Source organism: Schistocerca serialis, chromosome 2 (genome assembly GCF_023864345.2).
Source record: "Schistocerca serialis cubense isolate TAMUIC-IGC-003099 chromosome 2, iqSchSeri2.2, whole genome shotgun sequence".
Taxonomy (NCBI): Eukaryota; Metazoa; Arthropoda; class Insecta; order Orthoptera; family Acrididae; genus Schistocerca; species Schistocerca serialis.
The window spans coordinates 985,504,510-985,526,726 of record NC_064639.1 but is presented as its reverse complement, the minus strand read 5'-3'; the positions used below and the strand labels follow the sequence as shown (position 1 = coordinate 985,526,726).

Below are 22,217 nucleotides of genomic sequence, written 5' to 3'. Positions count from 1 at the left end.
TTCATCATCCGCGTAGTGCCTCCCACGGATTGCGTCCTTCATTGGGCCAAACATATGGAAATCCGACGGTGCGAGATCGGGGCTGTAGGGTGCATGAGGAAGAACAGTCCACTGAAGTTTTGTGAGCTCCTCTCGGGTGCGAAGACTTGTGTGAGGTCTTGCGTTGTCATGAAGAAGGAGAAGTTTGTGCCTACGAACACGCTGAAGTCGTTTCTTCAATTTCTGAAGAGTAGCACAATACACTTCAGAGTTGATCGTTTGACCATGGGGAAGGACATCGAACAGAATAACCCCTTCAGCGTCCCAGAAGACTGTAACCATGACTTTACCGGCTGAGGGTATGGCTTTAAACTTTTTCTTGATGGGGGAGTGGGTGTGGCGCCACTCCATTGATTGCCGTTTTGTTTCAGGTTCGAAGTGATGAACCCATGTTTCATCGCCTGTAACAATCTTTGACAAGAAATTGTCACCCTCAGCCACATGACGAGCAAGCAATTCCGCACAGATGGTTCTCCTTTGCTCTTTATGGTGTTCGGTTAGACGAGGGACCCAGCGGGAACAAACCTTTGAATATCCCAACTGGTGAACAATTGTGACAGCACTACCAACAGAGATGTCAAGTTGAGCACTGAGTTGTTTGATGGTGATCCGTCGATCATCTCGAACGAGTGTGTTCGCACGCTCCGCCATTGCAGGAGTCACAGCTGTGCACGGCCGGCCCGCACGCGGGAGATCAGACAGTCTTGCTTGACCTTGCGGCGATGATGACACACGCTTTGCCCAACGACTCACCGTGCTTTTGTCCACTGCCAGATCACCGTAGACATTCTGCAAGCGCCTATGAATATCTGAGACTCGATCACTGCCCGTTGTTTGCAACGCACATCCGTTACAGACGCCATTTTAACAGCTCCGTACAGCGCTGCCACCTGTCGGAAGTGAATGAAACTATACGAGACGAAGCGGGAATGTTTGAAAATATTCCACAAGAAATTTCCGGATTTTTCAACCAAAATTGGCCGAGAAAAAAAATGTGTTGCATTACTTATTGAACTGCCCTCGTAGAAAACGACTAAAATGTCATTAAAAGACTGTGTAAAAATGTGGTAGATATTACCGAGGCACACACAGACCAGTGGGGGTGGCACTGGGGGTAGCATTGTTTCGTAAGTATACGTAGCTCTAAATATACGTGTAATTATCGTTGGCTGGCAAACTCCGAACTCTTTCAAGACAGCCAGTAACAGCTGGTTTATGTTGAAAATAAGCTACAAATTAGTTCAGTTATATTGCTTTTTTGTTTTATTTATTCAGTTTTCAATATTGTTTGAATTCTTCATTATATATTAACAATAGCTGCTACTATTATACCGTATAAATATATACACACTGATTAGCCGCCGGCCGAAGTGGCCGTGCGGTTCTAGGCGCTGCAGTCTGGAACCGCAAGACCGCTACGGTCGCAGGTTCGAATCCTGCCTCGGGCATGGATGTGTGTGATGTCCTTAGGTTAGTTAGGTTTAACTAGTTCTAAGTTCTAGGGGACTAATGACCTCAGCAGTTGAGTCCCATAGTGCTCAGAGCCATTTGAACTGATTAGCCAGAACATTATGACCACCGAGCTACTATCGATGTAAACCCGTCCGGGTGATAGCGGCTTCACCTGGCGGGGAACGGCTTCTAGTCAGACACGCGCGCTGTGCATGCAGTGCCAGTGAGCGCGCTGCCTGTGTACAGTGGGGCCTGTGTACAGTGGGGAGGGGGAATAATCTGAGTCTGACTGAGGGGAGATTCTGTTGACCTGGAGGCTCGGCACGAGCATTTCGGAAACTGCACGACTTGTCGGGTGTTCGAGGAACACCGTGGTGAGTGTCTTCTACAACTGGCGAAACGAAGGTGAAACCACGACCAGACTTCGTGAGGTTGGATGGCCACCCCTCACTACAGATATAGGACGTTGTAGGCTGAGCACACTGGTGAAAGAGGACACGTTGCGAAATGTGGCGGAGCTAACATCAGACATTGATGCTGAGTAGAGTAAAGTGTGTCCTAACACACAATCCTTAGTACGCTCCAAAAGATGAGCCTCTGCTGCCGAAGACCCGTGCGTGTGCCAATGTTAACACCAGGACATCGACAACTACGACGGAAATGGGCACGTGAGCATTTGGATTGGACGTTGGTGCAGCGTCAGAGCGTTGAATGGTCTGATGAATTCGGATTCTTTCTTCATAATCCTGATGGGACTGCGTGAATCCGTCGTCTCCCAGGGGAACAGTTCCTTGACAAGTATACAGGGTGATTCAAAAAGAATACCACAACTTTAGGAATTTAAAACTCTGCAACGACAAAAGGCAGAGCTAAGCACTATCTGTCGGCGAATTAAGGGAGCTATAAAGTTTCATTTAGTTGTACATTTGTTCGCTTGAGGCGCTGTTGACTAGGCGTCAGCGTCAGTTGATGCTAAGATGGCGACCGCTCAACAGAAAGCTTTCTGTGTTATTGAGTACGGCAGAAGTGAATCGACGACAGTTGTTCAGCGTGCATTTCGAATGAAGTATGGTGTTAAACCTCCTGATAGGTGGTGTATTAAACGTTGGTACAAACAGTTTACAGAGAATGGGTGTTTGTGCAAAGGGAAAAGTTCTGGACGGCCGAGAACGAGTCATGAAAATGTAGCACGCATCCAGCAAGCATTTGTTCGCAGTCCAGGAAAATCGACTCGCAGACTAGCAGAGAGCTGCAAATTCCACAATCAACTGTATGGAGAGTCCTACGAAAAAGGTTAGTTATGAAACCTTATCGTCTGAAATTGGTTCAAGCACTGTCTGCAGCTGATAAGATTAAAAGAATCGATTTCTGTGATTTTATCCTTGCTCAAATGGAAACAGATGAATCTTTCGTTTCAAAGATTGTGTTTAGTGATGAAGCAACTTTCCACACTAACGGGAAAGTCAACCGTCACAATGTCTGTATATGGGGCACTGAGAATCCGCGGGAAACAACTCAGTATGAACGTGACTCGCCTAAGGTGAACGTTTTCTGTGCCATTTCAGCCAATAAAGTTTTTCGTCCCTTTTTCTTCGAAGGTGCTACTGTAACTGGACTACAGTATCTGGAGATGTTAGAGAATTGGCTGTTCCCTCAGCTCGAACAAGAAGCACAACAATTCATATTTCAGCAGGATGGAGCGCCACCACATTGGCACTTACCTGTCCGTAACTACCTGAACGTCAACTACCCGAGGCGATGGATCGGCCGCCAGGCAGCCCGTGACAGAGCACTTCATCACTGGCCTCCAAGAAGCCCTGATCTTACCCCCTGCGATTTTTTCTTATGGGGGTATGTTAAGGATATGGTGTTTCGGCCACCTCTCCCAGCCACCACTGATGATTTCAAACGAGAAATAACAGCAGCTATCCAAACTGTTACGCGTGATATGCTACAGAGAGTGTGTTACGAGTTGGAGTATCGGGTTGATATTGCTCGAGTGTCTGGAGGGGGCCACATTGAACATCTCTGAACTTGTTTTTGAGTGAAAAAAAACCTTTTTAAATACTCTTTGTAATGATGTATAACAGAAGGTTATATTATGTTTCTTTCATTAAATACACATTTTTAAAGTTATGGTATTGTTTTTGAATCACTCTGTACTGCTAGGCAGAGGCAAGCTGGTGGCGGCTGCAATATGCTCTGGGGAACATTGATGTGGGCATACACGAGTCCAGTGGAGCAGATGCAAGGCACCATGACGGCCAAAGAATATCGCAAGGAGTATCGAACACTGGTTGCAGATCACGTACATTCCTTCCTGGCGGTCATGTTTCTCTATGGCATTCCCATTTTTCAACAAGAAAATGTGTCATGTCACAAGGCCGGGAGTGTGATGTACTCGTTCAAGGAATACAGTGGTGAGTTACAATTGATGCTCTAGCCACCCTACTCGCCAGACCTGAACCCAATCTAACCCATCTGAGTTGTGACTGAATGTGGTGGCAGAGCTCATCGCCACCCTCACCAGAATTTACAGGAATTAGGTGACTAGTGTGTGCAGATGTGGTGCCAACACCCACCAGCGACGTACCAAGGCCTCACTGCTTCCATGCCACGACACATCGCCGCTGTTACCCGTGTCAGAGATGGACATGCCGGGTATTAGGTAGGTGGCCATGTTCTGGTTGATCAGTGTGTATAATATCAAACATTATATGTTATCTTGATTGTTAAATACACCTTCCGTCCAAAAACTTTGATTATTCCCTTGAACTAACAACTGTTAAAAAAGTTTTTTTTCAGATCCCATCCATGCGTTCAACTGCTCTTCCAAGTCCTTTGCTGTCTCTGACAGAATTACAGTATCATCGGGAAACCACTAAAACTTTTTTTTTTCTCCGTGAACTTTAATGCCTTCTCCAAATTTCTCTTTGGTTTCCTTTACAGCTTGCTCAATATACAGGTTGAATAACATCGGGGATAGGCCACAACCCTGTCTCGCGCCATTCTCAAATAATGCCACCTTTTGACGTCGTTCGACTCTGATACCTCCAGTCCAGTTTTTGTACGTATTTTATGTATTCGTGCTATCGGTAGCGTTTTAAAGAGTGTATTCCAGTCAAAATTCTCAGAAGCTTTCTCTTAAGCTACAAATGCTACAAAAGTAAACTTGCCTCCCATCTTCTATGGTAAGCCATTTGCTCACAAGGGAACCTCCTCATCGCACCCCCCTCAGATTTAGTTATAAGTTGGCACAGTGGATAGGCCTTGAAAAACTGAACACAGATCAATCGAGAAAACAGGAAGAAGTTGTGTGGAACTATGAAAAAAATAAAATATATAAACTGAGTAGTCCATGCGCAAGATAGGTAACATCAGGGAGAAACTGAGCTCAGGAGCGCCGTGGTCCCGTGGTTAGCGTGAGCAGCTGCGAAGCTAGAGGTCCAGGGTTCAAGTCTTCCCACGAGTGAAAAGTTTAATTTTTTATATAATCAACTTCGCTCTCCAAAATTCCAGGACATGTTCAGATTTGCTTGGACGTATGCAGGATTTGACGGTCTACACACGGAAAAATTTGAAAACGTTAAAAACATCTGTTTTGACAAAGCACAGGGAAAACTGTGCGACTGTGAAACTGTTGCATTCATTTGTTGCAGTTTATGTGACAAACTCTTATGTTTTCATCACTTTTTTGGGAGTGATTATCACATCCACAAGAAAATCTAAATCGGGCAAGGTAGAAGAATCTTTTTACCCATTCGCCAAGTGTACAGGTTAGGTGGGTCGACAACATATTCCTGTCATGTGACGCACATGCCGTCACCAGTGTCGTATAGAATATATCAGACGTGTTTTCCTGTGGAGGAATCGGTTGGCCTATGACCTTACGATCAAATGTTTTCGGTTCCCATTGCAGAGGCACGTCCTTTCGTCTACTAATCGCACGGTTTTGCGGCGCGGTCGCAAAACACAGACACTAAACTTAATACAGTGACAGAGCCGTCAATGAACGAACGGACAGATCACAACTTTGCGAAAATAAAGGAAATAAACTTTTCACCCGAGGGAAGACTTGAACTAAGGACCTCTCGTTCCGCAGCTGCTCACGCTAACCACGGGACCACGGCGATCCTGAGCTCACTTTGTCCTTGATGTTGCATATCTTGCGCATGGACTACTCAGTTTGTATATTTTTTATTTTTTTCATTGTTTCACACAACTTTTTCCTGTTTTCTTGATTGATCTGTGTTCAGTTTATCAAGGCCTATCCACTGTGCCAACTTATAACTAAATCTGAGGGGGGGTGCGAAGGGGAGGTTCCCTTGTCAGTATTGGCTCGCGTGTTGCTACGTTTCTCCGGAACCCAAACTGATATTCCCTGAAGTCGGCTTCCACCAGTTTCAATTCTTTTGTAAATAATTCCTGTCAGTATTTTGCAACCTTGACTTATTTAACCCATAGTGTGAATAATCACAGCTGTCAGAAACTGCCTCTTCTGGAATTGGAATTATTGTATTCTTCTCAAAGTCTGTCACATATCTTGCACATCAAATGCAATAGTTTTGTCATGGCTGGCTCTTCCAAGAATAACAGCAATTATAATGGGATGTCATCTAATCCAGGGGCTTTATTTCAGCTTAGGTCGTTCACTGTTCTGTCAACTTCTTCTCGCAATATCATATCTCGTATCTCATCTTTATGTACATCTTCTTCCATGTCTGTTATTATACTCCTTCTACTATTCAGCTTTCCTGTCCTCGCATAGTAGTGGTTTTCCGGCTAAGCTCATGATATTGATACAGCTGCTTCTCTCCCCTCTAAACGTCTCTCTAATTTTCCATTAGGCACCATACATCCTTCCCCTAGTCAGTCACGATCTGTAGCCATTTCTGCTTAGCCATTTGCACTCCCTGCCAATTTCATTTCTTAGACAGCTATATTCCTTTTTCCCTACTGCATTTTGTGAATTTTTATGTTTTCTGAAATAAATCTATTTTCTCTTTTCGTCAATTCAATTTAATATATCGTGTCTTATCCAAGGATTTCTACTAGGCCTGATCTTTTGGTCTGTTTGTTCCTATGCTGTTTTCACTTTGTTATTTTCCAAAGTTATCCATTCAGCTTTTGTTCTATTCCTTTCCCATGTTTTAGCCAATAGTTTCCTAATGCTTCCTTTGAAACTCTCGACAATCTCTGGGTCGTTAGTTTATCCTGGGCCCATCTCCTTAATTCCGTAGTTTTCTGAAATTTCTTTAGTTTTAATCAGGAGTTCATGAGCAACAAAATATGGTCAGAGACCACATCTGCGCCTGGAAATGTTTTGCAGTTTAAAATCTGGTTTCGAAGTTTCTGTCTTACCATTATGTAACCTATCTGAAATCTTGCATTGTCTCCAGGTCTTTTCACCTGTACAGCCTTCTCCTGTGATTCTTAAAACAAGTGTTACCAATCTGAAACAGAGATACAAAGAAAACGAATACTTCTTAAAACGGTTCTCTTAAGAAAATGTTGGACGTTGTTGCAAATATGTCTCTCAGTGTTGACTCACCTGGTCATAAATAAGTAAATAAGTGGTATACTGACTTGGGAGGGAAATGGCGGTCGAGTGAGTCAATTGTAAACACCAAAATGTAGCGGGCTAGTAATGCATGCTTCTACAGCCTTGAATTAGTCCTGTAGGCATTCATGCTTAGCCATGCTTTCTTCGCATGTATTCAAGTAGGGATGAACAAAAGCCACAAGAAACGATACACACAGTTCTGCATAGATCTTTTTAACATGTTTTACAAATGTACAGACGAAGTCGTGCGAAGTGACATGTATCGAAGAAATGGAGACACGCGAAACAATCGTCGTACATGTTTAGGTCAAACGAATGGACTGTTCGATCTGCTGGTGTATTGAATATAACCTCACCCCTTAACAGAGCAGCCGGCCGGAGTGGCCGAGCGATTCTAGGCGCTACAGTCTGGAACCGCGCGACCGCTACGGTCGCAGGTTCGAATCCTGCCTCGGGCATGGATGTATGTGATGTCCTTAGGTTAGTTAGGTTTAAGTAGTTCTAAGTTCTAGGGGACTGATGACCTTAGAAGTTAAGTCCCATAGTGCTCAGAGCCATTTTTGAACCTTAACAGAGCGCACTGGTCGCATTTGAACTCCGTATATGGTGTAGAATTGGTACCAGCCGGTCATGTGACCATCCGTTACTGACGTGAGTCATGGCATGGTAGTGGCATGTCGATTATATACATTATGTGATCAAAAGAATCCGGACACCTGGCTGAAAATGACTTAAAAGTTCGTAGCGCCCTCCATCAGTAATGCTGGAATTCAATAAGGCGTTGGCCCACCCGAAACAATCGTCGTACATGTTTAGGTCAAACGAATGGACTGTTCGATCTGCTGGTGTATTGAATATAACCTCACCCCTTAACAGAGCAGCCGGCCGGAGTGGCCGAGCGATTCTAGGCGCTACAGTCTGGAACCGCGCGACCGCTGCGGTCGCCTTGATGACAGCTTCCACTCTCGCAGGCATATGTTCAATCAGGTGCTGGAAGGTTTCTTGGGGAATGGCAGCCCCTTCATCACGGAGTGCTGCACTGAGGAGAGGTATCGATGTCGGTCGGTGAGGCCTGGCACGAAGTCGGCGTTCCAAAACATCACAAAGATGTTCTGTAGGATTCAGGTCAGGACTCTGTGCAGGCCAGTCCATTACAAGGATGTTATCGTCGTGTAACCACTCCGCCAGAGGCCGTGCATTATGAACAGGTGCTCGATCATGTTGGAAGATGCAATCGCCATTCCCGAGTTGCTCTTCAACAGTGGGAAGTAAGAAGGTGCTTAAAACATCAATGTAGGCCTGTGCTGTGATAGTGCCACGCGAAACAAGGGGCGCAAGCCCCCACCATGAAAAACACGACCACACCATAACGCCACCGCCTTCGAATTTTACTGTTGGCACTACACAAGCTGGCAGATGACGTTCACCCGGCATTCGCCATACCCACACCCTGCCATCGGATCGTCACATTGTGTACCGTGATTCGTCACTCCACACAACGCTTTTCACCTGTTCAGTCGTCCAATGTTTGCGCTCGTTACACCAAGCGAGGCGTGATGTGTGGCTTATGAGCAGCCGCTCGACCATGAAATCCAATTTTTCTCACCTCCCACCTAACTTTCATGATACTTGCAGTGGATCCTGATGCAGTTTGGAAATCCTGTGTGATGGTTTGGATAGATGTCTGTCTATTACACATTACGACCCTCTTCAACTGTCGGCGGCCTCTGTCAGTCAACAGACGAGGTTGGCCTGTACGTTTTTGCGCTGTACGTGTCCCTTCACTTTTCTACTTCACTATCACATCGGAAACAGTGGACCCAGGGATGTTTAGGAGTGTGGAAATCTCTCGTAAAGACGTATGATACAAGTGACACCCAATCATCTGACCACGTTCGAAGTCCGTGAGTTCCCAGGAGAGATCGTCCGACGTGTCTACAAGGAATGGTGTACACTCATATCGATATAAGACAGCGTAAAAACACTGATTGTAGAAAGAACCTAAGTATCAGGGACTGAAGACGAGTGTCATGTGAATGACATTCAGTAACATACCCGACAGTAATTGCTACTGTCAGTGAATGCAAGTCGACCTCATCCACTGTCCAAGAGAACATCACGAAGGGCGCTGGACGCGGAGAACAACTGTCTACTCTGAAGCGACGTGTAATGTGTAATTACCTGGAAAAACTGTTTAAAAAGCAGGCTGCACGATGTGTGTCAGCAAGGTGCGTAAAAGTTTAAATAATGTGTGCGTAAATAGCACATCGTGTTTATCTCTCTGTGCGACATTAGAAGCCGATAGCTGATTCGTGACCAGATAAGTATAATTTTGGATAATATTAGGAAGTGTTTTCCTTTTTTATATTACCATATTCTGACAAGCACCGACGGAAAATTCAGTTAATGATTACTGTCTCATTACTGAAAAGATGTATCGTTCCGTCAAGTCCGACTGCAGCTGCTAAAAAGTAAACTAAACTAAAAAAGTTCTTGTCTGAAGCGTCTGTGCTGCATTATTACTTTAGCAATACATGTGCTACTATGTTGTCCACCATCAAACAGAGTTCCTAACGAGAGAGTAAAATAAAACTTTATCAGAGTTTGTACTATTCTATTCATTCACACACCACATTCTCTCACAAGTAGCCATGGTAAGCATAACTCTCCAAAGAACTGCAGCTTTAACCAGTCAGTAATCAAATTTGAAAGACCAGAAGATGTTTATCAGTTTAGAGTAGTCGCCCAGTGTTATGCAGTTCACCACTGTCCACTAATCTAAAGTTTTTGAAGTACGTTTAGTGTGCCACGTTGAGTTTTCGCCCACTGAAAGAAAGTCACAACTTTCACTAAAAATCCCAAACTTGAAACATTTACAACGGTTCGCATAAGATTCTCAGCAAAAGTAAATCAGAAGGTTTTTAAAAAACTATTAGAGACCCGGGCAACACGTCCTCACGTTAATAAACCGAATCCGGACTTGTAGTGACAAGCGCGCGCGAATCCCTCCCGCTTCCAGAACCCGCAGTCGTTTCTCCTTTCTGTTTGGCTGAAACATACTGTAGGCAGTCAGCTTCATAGCTTTGTTCGAACAGCGTGGTTGTTTCCCTCCTTGGCTAATCCTCAACTCGAAATCAAATTTGATCTTATGTCAAAATTTGTACTTTCCGAAAAGCGAACAAACTAAAAAAAATCCCATCTCCGTCTATCTGAAGGACCGAGACTCGACCTCGGAACTTTTCTGATAGGAAATCACGAACCAAGTCGCATAACTGAGACGATGCTCCATGGTCAATTAGTTTGATTAGAAACACTCTAGTGAGAAACAATGTCAGATGCTTTTACTGAATCGGCGCTCATTGTGTGTCAATGGAGCTTTTCCTTCGAAATTTTTCTTATTGTTTGTGCACACTATATATTGCAAAACCCTGCTGCAAATTGATGTCAGAGATATGTGTCTGTAATTCTGCGGTTTACTTGTGTTTCCTTTCATGTGTGTTCCTGTGAACTGTGCAACTTTCCAGTCTTCAGGTATAGATCTTCCGTGGAGCGTGCTGTTGTATATCAGTGCTAAAAATTGAGGTATTTCATCAGCATGCTCCGAAAGAAACCTAATTGATGTACAGCCTGGGCTGGAAAACTTGCCTTTACTGAGTGACTAACGTTGCTTCGCTACATCGAGGTTATCTACTTCTAAATTACTCATGTAGGCAGCAGTACTTCATTCGAATTCCGGATTATTTAATGCATCTTATTTGCTCAAGGAATTTCCGAAAATCATGTTTAGTAATTCTGCTTTAGTAGCGCTGCCGTCGGTAAAGTTAACAGTGCTATCGCGTTGTGAAGGCATTATTGTGATGTCGCTGGTGTGGTTTATATACGACCATATTTCGTCTTTTGCCATATTTCGAGACAGAGTTTCGTTGTGAAAACTATTAAAAGAGTGTCGCTTTGAAGTCCGTGTTAAATTTTGAGCTTCTGTAAAGAATTGCAAGTCCTCATGACATGTATGTTGTGAAAAGCAGAGGAAGTACCCGGAACTAATTTGAGCAGCAGGTGAAACGTACCAATCAGTGACCCTGTTATTTGCTAGCTCTACGGGATCAATTGTCGAAAGATGCCTTTAGCTCAAAAGATGTGGACTTTCTTCCTCGCTCAGCTGAGACTATTAACACGAAATTTCAATCACCAACTTCCTCCTCTGTTTGCGAGAATAGACTCTACATCAAGATTAAAATATCATTGTTTCGAAACTCCATAACTGCCTCGTATTGAGAAGCATAAGTGTGAAATTTGGCGTGAAGGTGCGTACAACACTCCTCTGTAATAATACAGAACTGATGTAAACCATGGGCTCGACGATGGTTCAAACAACAAGGTGTTTGGCACGTACAGAGAAAAGGGCACAGCTCAGAAATTTATGTGAGGTGTGAGGTGGGTCAATGCAGTCATATTGGTGCCAAACTTCACCATAATTCTGCCCATCGCCACTGTGGTCATGTCACACGATGGGAAACTCGTCACAGTCGAGGTAAACAAATTGCACTTCATGTCTGTCGAAAGGGTTGCCTAACCCGCAAGCACTAGGGGAGCCGTGTGGCTGAATTGCTGTAGAAATTTCTGACAGGTTCATTTGTAACGTACTCAATGAAGGTGCGTGAGTGACACCGAGGATGTTGCCGAAAGGGGGTGGGGTGGTCATAGAGGGACCCGTTGCACATGTTAACGTTGCACTCCTTCCAGGATGATGTCAGAGGAGAGCGCAAAACGGGAGTGCTGAAAAAGCAAAAGTACCCTTTGCTGCTTTGAATAGCTTTAATAAATCGTCAGATGGTTTTGAACGGTCCCTACTGGCTCCAGCAGTTACACGAAAGCAAAAATTGCGGTTGCGGTCACTCCAAAGGGTTGCGATCACGTTCAGTTTGGATACTTTCCCACAATGTCCTTAGAGAATGTTTGGGACGTCCGACGAAGTCAGTAGTGTCGAAGGTTGTTAAGAACGTGTTCCCGTTGGTCATCACACTACGAACTGCCGTTTCCGACCGCAAAATGAATGGGTATCAACGCCCCAGGGAAATGGTTGGTTTCGTTGAGGTCCTTTATGCCACTCGCTGAGGACATTTCGTGTTGATCCTAGGCCCTAGTGTGTTTGAAATATTTTCCTCAGTCACCCATAAAAATCCGCTTGATTTCAATACTTGGTATAGCGGTTTTGACCTCCGTAGCAGAGGCGTCAAAAGAAGTGGTGAAATGTGGGTCCGGGAGGCCCAGGGTTATTATGCGGTTGGCCCCCGGTGGACCCCCCCCCCCCCCCCCCCCTCCCCAGGGAACGTCTCGCACCAGACGAGTGTAACCCCTATGTTTGCGTGATAGAGTAATGGTGGTGTACGCGTACGTGGAGAACTTGTTTGCGCAGCAATCGCCGACATAGTGTAACTGAGGTGGAATAAGGGGAACCAGCCCGCATTCGCCAAGGCAGATGGAAAACCGTCTAAAAACCATCCATAAACTGGTTGGTTCACCGGACCTCGACACAAATCCGCCGGGCGGATTCGTGCCGGGGACCAGTCTCTCCTTCCCGCCCGGAAAGCCGTGCGTTAGACGGCACAGCCAACCGGGCTGGCTTCCCTTAGGTACATAGGAGAAATGATCGTCGTAATAAAAAAAAAAAAGAAAAGAAATCAGAACTCGCACAGAAAGATTTGAGTGTTCGTTTTTCCCCACACGCTGTTAGAGAGAGGAACGGCAGAGAAATTGTCTGAAGGTGTTTCGAAGAACCTTCAGGCACATAAGTGTGAATTGTTGAGTTATGATGTAGATGAAGAGGCGATGTCACACGGTGTTAGCTTCGGCGTTTTTAATTTGGTGGAACCAGTGAAGTAAGAGAGAGAGGGAGTAGGGTAGGCGCAGTAATAGAGCGAGCGGCGTGTGCTGCGCGTGTTGCAGACCAGGACGGCGCGGAGCCGTCGGGCAACTCGGTGTCGTGCCTGAACCTGCTGCGGCTGTCGTCGCTGCTGGAGCGAGCGGAGCTGCGCGAGCGCGCCGGCCGCCTGCTGGCCACCTTCTCCACCAGGCTGGCGCGGCTGCCCGCCGCCGTGCCGCAGCTCGCCGTCGCGCTCTCCGTCTACCACGACTCGCCCACGCAGGTCAGTCACGCTGTCCAGTCCCAGCATCTACTCACTGGAGCTAATACGCAGAGTATTCAAAAAGTCCGTGCCCACACTTCGACGCATTACGACTGAGCCAACATCAAATATAGACTGAGGTGCCGAAAGTCGTGGGATACCTCCTAATATAGTCTCGGACATCCTTTTGTCCGTCTTGGTGCAGCAGCTCGACGTGGCATGGACTCAACAAGCGGTTGGAAGTCCTCTGCTGAAATATTGAGCCATTCACATCCGGCTCTCTTGACGAAATCATTCGCTCGAATTATCTAGTATGTTCTTCAAACCAACCGCGAACATGGCGCATTATCGTCCCTAAAAATTCCATCGTTTTGGAACATGAATTCTATGAATGGCTGCAGATAGACTCCAAGTAGCCAAACATAACCTTATATATTTATATTTATTATAACAGCATATTAACGTCAATAGTGGGTTACGGCTCGGGAGTCTGGGCACACAGGTTCACGAGGGTGGTGCCCGCTATGACAGTGAGAAGGGTACAAAGGAACATATTACTAAGATCTGTGGGGGCTTATAGAACATCCCCAGGGGGAGCCGTGTTATAATGGGGCTCTGTCCTCTGGACATCAAAATAAGAGAGCAGGCTGCATGGTACTGGGCTAAGAAAGACAACATCACAAAAATAGAAGAAATTATGTGAGCACCTGTAAGGGATACGAGTGAGATAAGGAGGTGGGGTGAAGATTTATGGCAGGAGTTATGGGAGATGGACGAAACTGGCAGAAGGACTTTTCAGTTCTTACCAAATGTAAGGGAGAGAATGAGAACGAAATATTTTGAGCCGACTCGGGGATTGTTCCACTTCCTCACTGGTCATGGTCCCTATCCCTATGTCGGTTTGGGAAGAGGGCGTCGCCCTCGTGTGACTGTGGCGCAGAAGAGGGTACTCCTGACCATGTGGTTTACGAGTGCCCCCTTTTCGATGATGTAGCAGCCGCACTACAACAACAACTGCCGAGTAACAATACTTACTACCAACTGAGACAAGAAGAGACTTTTCAAACACTGAATACATTAGCCAACGAGGTATCACGAAAAGTATTGACAATATTCTTGAGAGACTTTCGTGACTAGTTGCTAATCACCAATTGCGTCAAGCACTCCTATCCCGCACCGCCTTTTCGTGGATAGGTCGGCTAAACAGTTGGAATCCGCCGCGTGCAGGACTAGGGGGACTGGGGTGATCTATTTCACGGATTTGACACATGCACCGGATATGACGTACATTAGTTAGTAGTTTAGTAGAATAGAATAGGATAGTAGACTAGGAACCTGCAGCGACAATAAACTCCTTGCCTGCCTTGTGTCAGGGGCACGCTCATCAGGTTTAGCTCGATGAGCCAGGCACTCAAGTAGGTTTATACTAACACTGGCACACATGTAACGCTGCAGCCAGTTAACACAAATCATCAGTAGTTATTAAAAGTAATGTTAACATTAGAAATAGTCTGCCCATTAACGCAAGTAATACTGTCTGTAGTCTTGCAAATTAATATGTAGTAGCTGCAATTATGAATAACATTGTAGAATATTAAGACCCACTAATCGCTAAGGTGGTGGGTTATTCTTGTATAATTATTATGATTGGATATAAAGGATTTAAAAAAAAAACCGTAAGCTTTTCCAGTCAGTGATCGGTCTGGTTGGACCAGAGGACCCAGTCCGATCCATATAAATACGGACTACACCATTATGGAGCCACCACCAGCTTGCACGGTGCCTTGCTACCAACGTGGGTTCATGGCATCGTAGCGTCTGCGCAAAACTCGAAGGAACCTTAACATCAACTCGTACTAACTAAAATCGGGACTCACCTGACCAGGACGCGGTTTTCCAGTAGTCTGGGGTCCAACCGGTATGGTCACGAGGTCAGGAGAGGTGCTGCAGGCGATGTCGTGCTGTTAGCAAAGGCACTTGCGTCGGTCGTCTGTTGCCAGACCCCATTAACGCCAAATTTCGCGCACTGCCATAACGGATACGTTCGTCGTACGTCCCACATTGATTTCTGCAGTTATTTCACACAGTGTTGCTTGTCTGTTATCACTGTCAATTTTACTACCCAAACGTTGCTGGTCTCGGTGGTGGTTGTTCGTTATGGGAGGTAATGCCTGAAATTCGGAATTCTCGGCACACTCCTGACACTGTGGATTTCGGAATATTCAATTCCCTAACGATTTCCGAAATGGAATGTCCCATGGGTCTAGCTCCAACGACCCCTGTTAAAAGCCTGTTAATTCCCGTAATGCAGCCATAATCACGTCGGAAACCTTTTCACATGAATCACCGGAGCACAGATGACAGCTCCGTCAACGCACTACCCTTTTATACATGTGCATATCGCTATGCTGTTACTTTTGTCACCTCATACCCTGTTGGAAATACTGCAAGTTTCCTTGAAATGATTATGTAATACCTTTACTAGTTTCGGGCTTGAGCCCATCGACAGGTGGCAGCGTTGACTTCTTGCAAGTTTTACATTTGTTTTCTAAAATATAACAGAATTTTTTTAGTGCAGGATCACAAATATTTTGTTAAATTTTAGGACGCAAATGCATTTTTTTTGTAAACAATTCATTACAGAAAGCTGATATGTTTTAGGATACAAATGTGAAACTTGCAAGAAATCTTAGGTCAAAAACTAGTAATAGTATAATAAAATCATTTGATGAAAACTTGTGGCTGGTTGCAGTATTTCCTACAGCATAATTTACGAAAACAGCTGCGGTGTTCTCCTACTGAAATGTATGAAATAATTTTGTTACCTCATTATATATCCTTATGTCGTAAACTCATATCAAGCCAGCACTAAGAACGCATTAATACGCTTTTGGCGAAGGAGATAAACAAAAAGTATAATCATCGAGCATCGTTATTACGCCAAAGTGTTGGGACGTCCTGTACTTCGTGCTGAGCCATTAAAAAACATGTACTGCTGTAGTGCCTGCTTGATTGTCGCAGTACATAACTCTGAGCGCTACACATGGGAGAACTCTGAAACATGCACTTTCCTGCTGGTGTAGCTGAAGGCAATGATCAAAGGGCTCAGCGAATGTACCGTTGACGTTTCTCTCCACGACGATATGGGCATTGTCACACGTTTCCTCCAATCTGCGTTCGATTGGACAGTACCAGCAGTTTGATGGTGTGCAGGCCCAGTGCTAGCAGACATCGTACCTTGAATATACCTACATTCGAGGAAGAGATGTTATGATGCATTGAAAACATGACTGAAGCAAGTGCACGAGCAATTGCTACCGTGTTCGGTGTTCATCATACTTTGGTGTGAATGTTTTGCGTGAACAGGTGGTTCCTCCTTTTCCTCCTACCAGAGTACAGGTCCTGGGACCAAGTAATCATCCACCACAATTTTGTGTACTGGTTTCTGCAGCAAGCTAACCAGTACCCGCATTGTCTTGAAGTTGCTACGTTGGTGGATGAGGCTGTAATGTGGAAGGCATTTACATTTATCATAATTGGCAGGTATGTGCAGATGAAAGCCCAGATACAATTAAGAAGGGTAGTCGGAGTAATCCGTCGAACTACAGACCTATATCATTGACGTCGGTTTGCAATAGGGTTTTGGATCATATACTGTATTCAAACATTATGAATCACCTTGAAGGGAACGATCGATTGATACGTAATCAGCATGGTTTCAGAAAACATCGTTCTTCTGCAACGCAGCTAGCTCTTTATTCGCACGAAGTAATGGCCGCTATCGACAGGGGATCTCAAGTTGATTCCGTATTTCTAGATTTCCGGAAAGCTTTTGACGCCGTTCCTCACAAGCGACTTCTAATCAAGCTGCGGGCCTATGGGGTATCGTCTCAGTTGTGCGACTGGATTCGTGATTTCCTGTCAGGAACGTCGCAGTTCGTAGTAATAGAAGGCAAATCATCGAGTAAAACTGAAGTGATATCAGGTGTTCCCCAGGGAAGCGTCCTGGAACCTCTGCTGTTCCTGATCTACATAAATAACCTGGGTGACAATCTGAGCAGTTCTCTTAGGTTGTTCGCAGATGATGCTGTAATTTACCGTCTAGTAAGGTCATCCGAAGACCAGTATCAGTTGCAAAGCGATTTAGAAAAGATTGCTGTATGGTGTGGCAGGTGGCAGTTGACGCTAAATAACGAAAAGTGTGAGGTGATCCACATGAGTTCCAAAACAAATCCGTTGGAATTCGATTACTCGATAAATAGTACAATTCTCAAGGCTGTCAATTCAACTAAGTACCTGGGTGTTAAAATTACGTACAACTTCAGTTGGAAATACCACGTAGATAATATTGTGGGGAAGACGAGCCAAAGGTTGCGTTTCATTGGCAGGACACTTAAAAGATGCAACAAGTCCACTAAAGAGACAGCTTACACTACACTCGTTCGTCCTCTGTTAGAATATTGCTGCGCGGTGTGGGATCCTTACCAGGTGGGATTGACGGAGGACATCAAAAGGGTGCAAAAAAGGGCAGCTCGTTTTGTATTATCACGTAATAGGGGAGAGAGTGTGGCAGATATGATACGCGAGTTGGGATGGAAGTCATTAAAGCAAAGACTTTTTCGTCGTGACGAGATCTATTTACGAAATTTCAGTCGCCAACTTTCTCTTACGAATGAGAAAATATTTTGTTGAGCCCAACCTACATAGGTAGGAATGATCATCAAAATAAAATAAGAGAAATCAGAGCTCGAACAGAAAGGTTTAGGTGTTCGTTTTTCCCGCGCGCTGTTCGGGAGTGGAATGGTAGAGAGATAGTATGATTGTGATTCGATGAACCCTCTGCCAAGCACTTAAATGTGAATTGCAGAGTAATCATGTAGATGTAGATGTAGACAGTAAACAACCAGGACATTATCGTGGGCGACTACTTTTTGGGCCGTACATGTTGCCTCCGTAACTCGATGCGCAATATATAGCCTGTTCTGGCAACAGCTCCAGCAACATTGCTGGAGGAAGTGCCCACCGTATCGTCCATCTCCGTAGCCAGTGGTCAGCGTGGGTGACTGCAATGTGGAGGACCTGGGTTCGGTTTCTGGTACTGCAAGGGATTTTCCCTTTGTGGGACTGGTATGGGTTGTACTCAGTCTTGTGAGGCCAACTGAGGAGCTACTCGATCGATTATAGTACCGTTTCCAACGTCAAGAAACCCGATAATGACCGGGAGAGCGATTTTCTTACCATATACCTCTCCATACTGCGTACAAGACGCCATTGACGGCGGATGACAGGACAGTGGATCGGCCCCGATTGGCCCGTTTTGGGCAGAATGCGAAAAGTGGAGCACATGTGTCAGACAGAGAATAAGGGGGGGGGGGGGGGGGGAAGGCTTACGCACTTAGCAGAGCCAGTACATACAGCATTAACCCGCACTTTGGGCGAATGATGGATCGATCAGGGAAGTCCTGTACATTGTCTTGCCAGATCCCCAGACCTCACCCCATCAGACTTCCGTCTCTGGGGTTGCACGAAAAACGAAGTCTATATAATCCCTGTACTCGGGAGAGGAATCAATGAAAATAATTCTTGCAGCGGTTAATAACATACAGAACACTCCACACATTTTCCATTGAACACAGGTTGCTCTGCTGCATCATTACTGGTTCTGCGCTGAGGTTATTAGTGTTCAGTTTGAACTTTCATTGTAACAGTGGTCAGGGCGATAAAAGAATGAAACATACTTAACATTGTTTTAGTCTCAATCGCGCTCAGTGACTTAGATGCCCCATACTTACTGAGTATGCACTTCTGACACCTAGTTGTCTAACATCATATAAATCAACTTGGGTTTTGAATTTTTGAACACTCTGCTTACAGATAAATTCTGGCACGCTGTGATTATAAGTCTACTTTGTTGAGAGAGAGAGAGATAGATAGAGAGAGAGAGAGAGAGAGAGAGAGAGAGAGAGAGAGAGAGAGAGAGAGGGAACAAACAAGCAAACAACTGTAGGCCTTTCCCTGTGTACTGGATACAGAACATTTGTCCTGAAATATATAGGATGGTTCAAAAAGATTCATCCGAATTCACAAGACTGGATCTACTACAGTAATGAAAATAGAAACTATAAGTTGCACATACGACTGCAAAACTTTTATTTTCAAACGAAGCATCCAGTTTTACAAGGATTTATGTATGCACACAACCTTGGACTGTTTTTTTACAATTTCGTCTAGGATCAGAATTTACACTTGCATATTCTAGATGCAGATGGTGTGTTGGCAGATTGATATAAGCGAGGAGTTCTATATGTCACCGTTTCCCGTACCACCAGATTGAAATGATTTTGCCTGAGAATCTTCTGCTTGCTGGACTGTGGAGCTATAGGATAATTTCTCTTACAGCAGGGAATTTGACAGCCGAAATAAATAACTTGATTTAATGAAGGGAACAGAGGAGACTACAGACTAGTAACAAACAATTGTAATTAAATCAGTTATATTCTTCGTAGACAACAGAAATGCTAAACAGTCCTGTTGCAAAAAAGGAGCAATCTGCTAGCCCACAAATCTGGCATGTACGGTAATTCGCAAGCTTGCTGTGGGTCAAGCCAAATTTACATGAAGAGAAATATAAAAACATAAGAATTAATGACAACTTAACCAGTCCATAGAGAGAGTATGAGTCTCCAGGAATTAGAATCACGAACGAAAGTAATGAGCCATGAGTAATCAGGCAATGCGTGCGCACGGACTTGGCAGTGCGACAAAGCATACCGCTCTAATATTGATGAAACCGTAATGCTGATTTCTCGCGGTGCAGATCGCGTATTTGCATCTTAATCACGGACGGATTTGCTACGAGCGTTCTAGCGCGAGTGTTCAGGCAAAAGCATGGTTGCTTCCAACGTGGTGGAAACCTACACATGCATAGCGAAAAAGATGGCAACTACCGCTAGTCATGAAGTGTTGCTTACCAAGAACGACTATGAACTGAGACTGAGAGAGCATCCCTCCGTAGTGTCGTTTCCTCGGACGCCGCATAATAGTATGGTTCATCTGACAGAGAATGATACCTGTAGCCAACTTTACTGGGTGGCAACGCAGATGTTGCTACGGCTTTCTGCGGAGGGCAGTTCGGCCGACCCAAACTGCAGGCTGGTGGTTCTGGGATGGCACCAGTTCTCTGTGCATGGGAAGGGTAGGTATCCCAACGTGCCGCTGGTGACTTGGGTTGAATATTGATGGTCACTGGAACTTCTACAGATTTACGCCATCTTTTGCATTTTATGAATTAATGACTGACGATTGTGAAAATTGCTCCTCCCCCACCCCCTAGCATACGATAGTCCTTTAATTAAGCATGCTATCGGTGGTTTCGAATGCCTGGGGAAAAACACTAGTAATATATACATAAATAGATGCAATTTATCGACTTTTTAATTGATTTATTTGCCACCCCTTGCTCAATATTATATAAGAAGTGCAATTCTGTTACGGAAAAAAAAAACTGTCTGAACAGGCCTTAATGGCCCAACAGTTCCGACGGCCGCCGTGTCATCCTCAGACCTATGGCGTCACCGGATGCGGATACGGAGGGCATGTGGTCAGCATACGGCCCTCCCAGCCGTTGTCAGTTTTCGTGAACGGAGCCGCTACTTCTCAATAAAATATCTCCTCAGTTGGTCTCACTGGGAACACGAGAAACATCCAAACTATAGTCATATACATCCTGTATTTTTCGTAGCATCTCTGCAGTGTATCGGTGCGGGGGGAGTCGAGTAATAAGAAGTTGTTAGGATACTGCAGGATGTGGATGTTTGTGGGTTGTTTAAATGGGGTTTGACAGGTAAAAACTCAATATACTCAACAGACATAGTAACCTAGGGACGGCGCCCATGCTACCAACCACCTGGAGGATCCATCGCAGCTGAACTGAGGTGGACCCCGAAGTTCAGAAAGTGGAAAACGTGCAGTGGGATATGGAGAAGCATGTCCAACCAGCCTGAGAGCCGGTTCCAGAGAGGCAAGAGCCTCCCACGTGCTGCTGTGGCTCTGTGGACAGAACGTGATTTTCTTCCCATGCATCCTATTGGTTTCCCACAGACGGTGCTCTGAAGAATATGGCCTGTGAGCAAGCCTAACTATAATTAGCTGAATTTGGCGTGTAGGTCATGGGAAGCGTACCGAGCACGGGCGCTAATACTGAACTCGAAGGAAAAAATTGAATTGAATTGTCGATAACTTGTCAATAAACCACTCGCATTAACTCCGCAAAATAAACGGTGGCCTGCGCTGGAGTATGTCCGTTTACTACTATTGGTATGCAGCATCGCAGTTCACACAGTGTTGTTGGAAGTAGAGGCACATAGACAGAGCTTTATACGCTCACCCTCCAGCGACACAACGTGTTAAGTTACCCTGGCTACCTGCACTGTTTGCAGATCTAGAAGAGTCAAAGTCACCTTTGTGTTATGTTTTTAATGACGTCATGTTTATGTGACTGGTGTGCTGTGAAACGTGTTAGAACAGGTATTGAGGAGAGAATGTGAATTACCGGATAAATAAAGAGGTGCTATTTAAAAAATGACGTACTGGTTTTCAGAACTTCGTAAGTAACCAAGTTACAAGAAAGGCAGTCATGCTAGTTAATGTCCTCCTGGTAGCTAAAAAATTCCTTGTAATTTTTTTTATTTTCCTATTGCAAAAAAAATTATTTTAGGTAGTCAAGATAAATGGAACACGCTGCGTACAGCGGTGGCCCTGTCACTGCACTGTAGATCTGCTGTAGTTGTTTCTGGGTCTGTTTCGAACAGTGAAGTCTTCCAGAAAGTAGTAAGCTCGCAGTGAACGTTTCGTTAGCTTATTTTATTGTCAGAAGGAAATGGATGATCTTAACGGCATTGGAGATTGACGGTATGTTATTTTCAATTTCTATGCTGTGTGCTTCTGTATTGCCTGGCGAACAGGCTATACAGTGAGCTGACAAAAGTCATGGGATTGCTCCTAATATCGTGTCGGACCTCCTTTTGCCCGGCATAGTG

General features: G+C 44.9%; 1 protein-coding gene across 1 annotated transcript in view; it reads left to right on the top strand.

Moving 5' to 3' along the window:
• The window catches only part of LOC126458407 (spermatogenesis-associated protein 20), a 289,730-nt gene that overhangs the window by 226,443 nt on the left and 41,070 nt on the right, over positions 1 to 22,217 (top strand). The window contains exon 11 of the mRNA XM_050095424.1: positions 13,001 to 13,200. Coding sequence (XP_049951381.1) covers positions 13,001 to 13,200 — 200 coding nt within the window. The remainder of the gene's footprint in view (positions 1 to 13,000; positions 13,201 to 22,217) is intronic.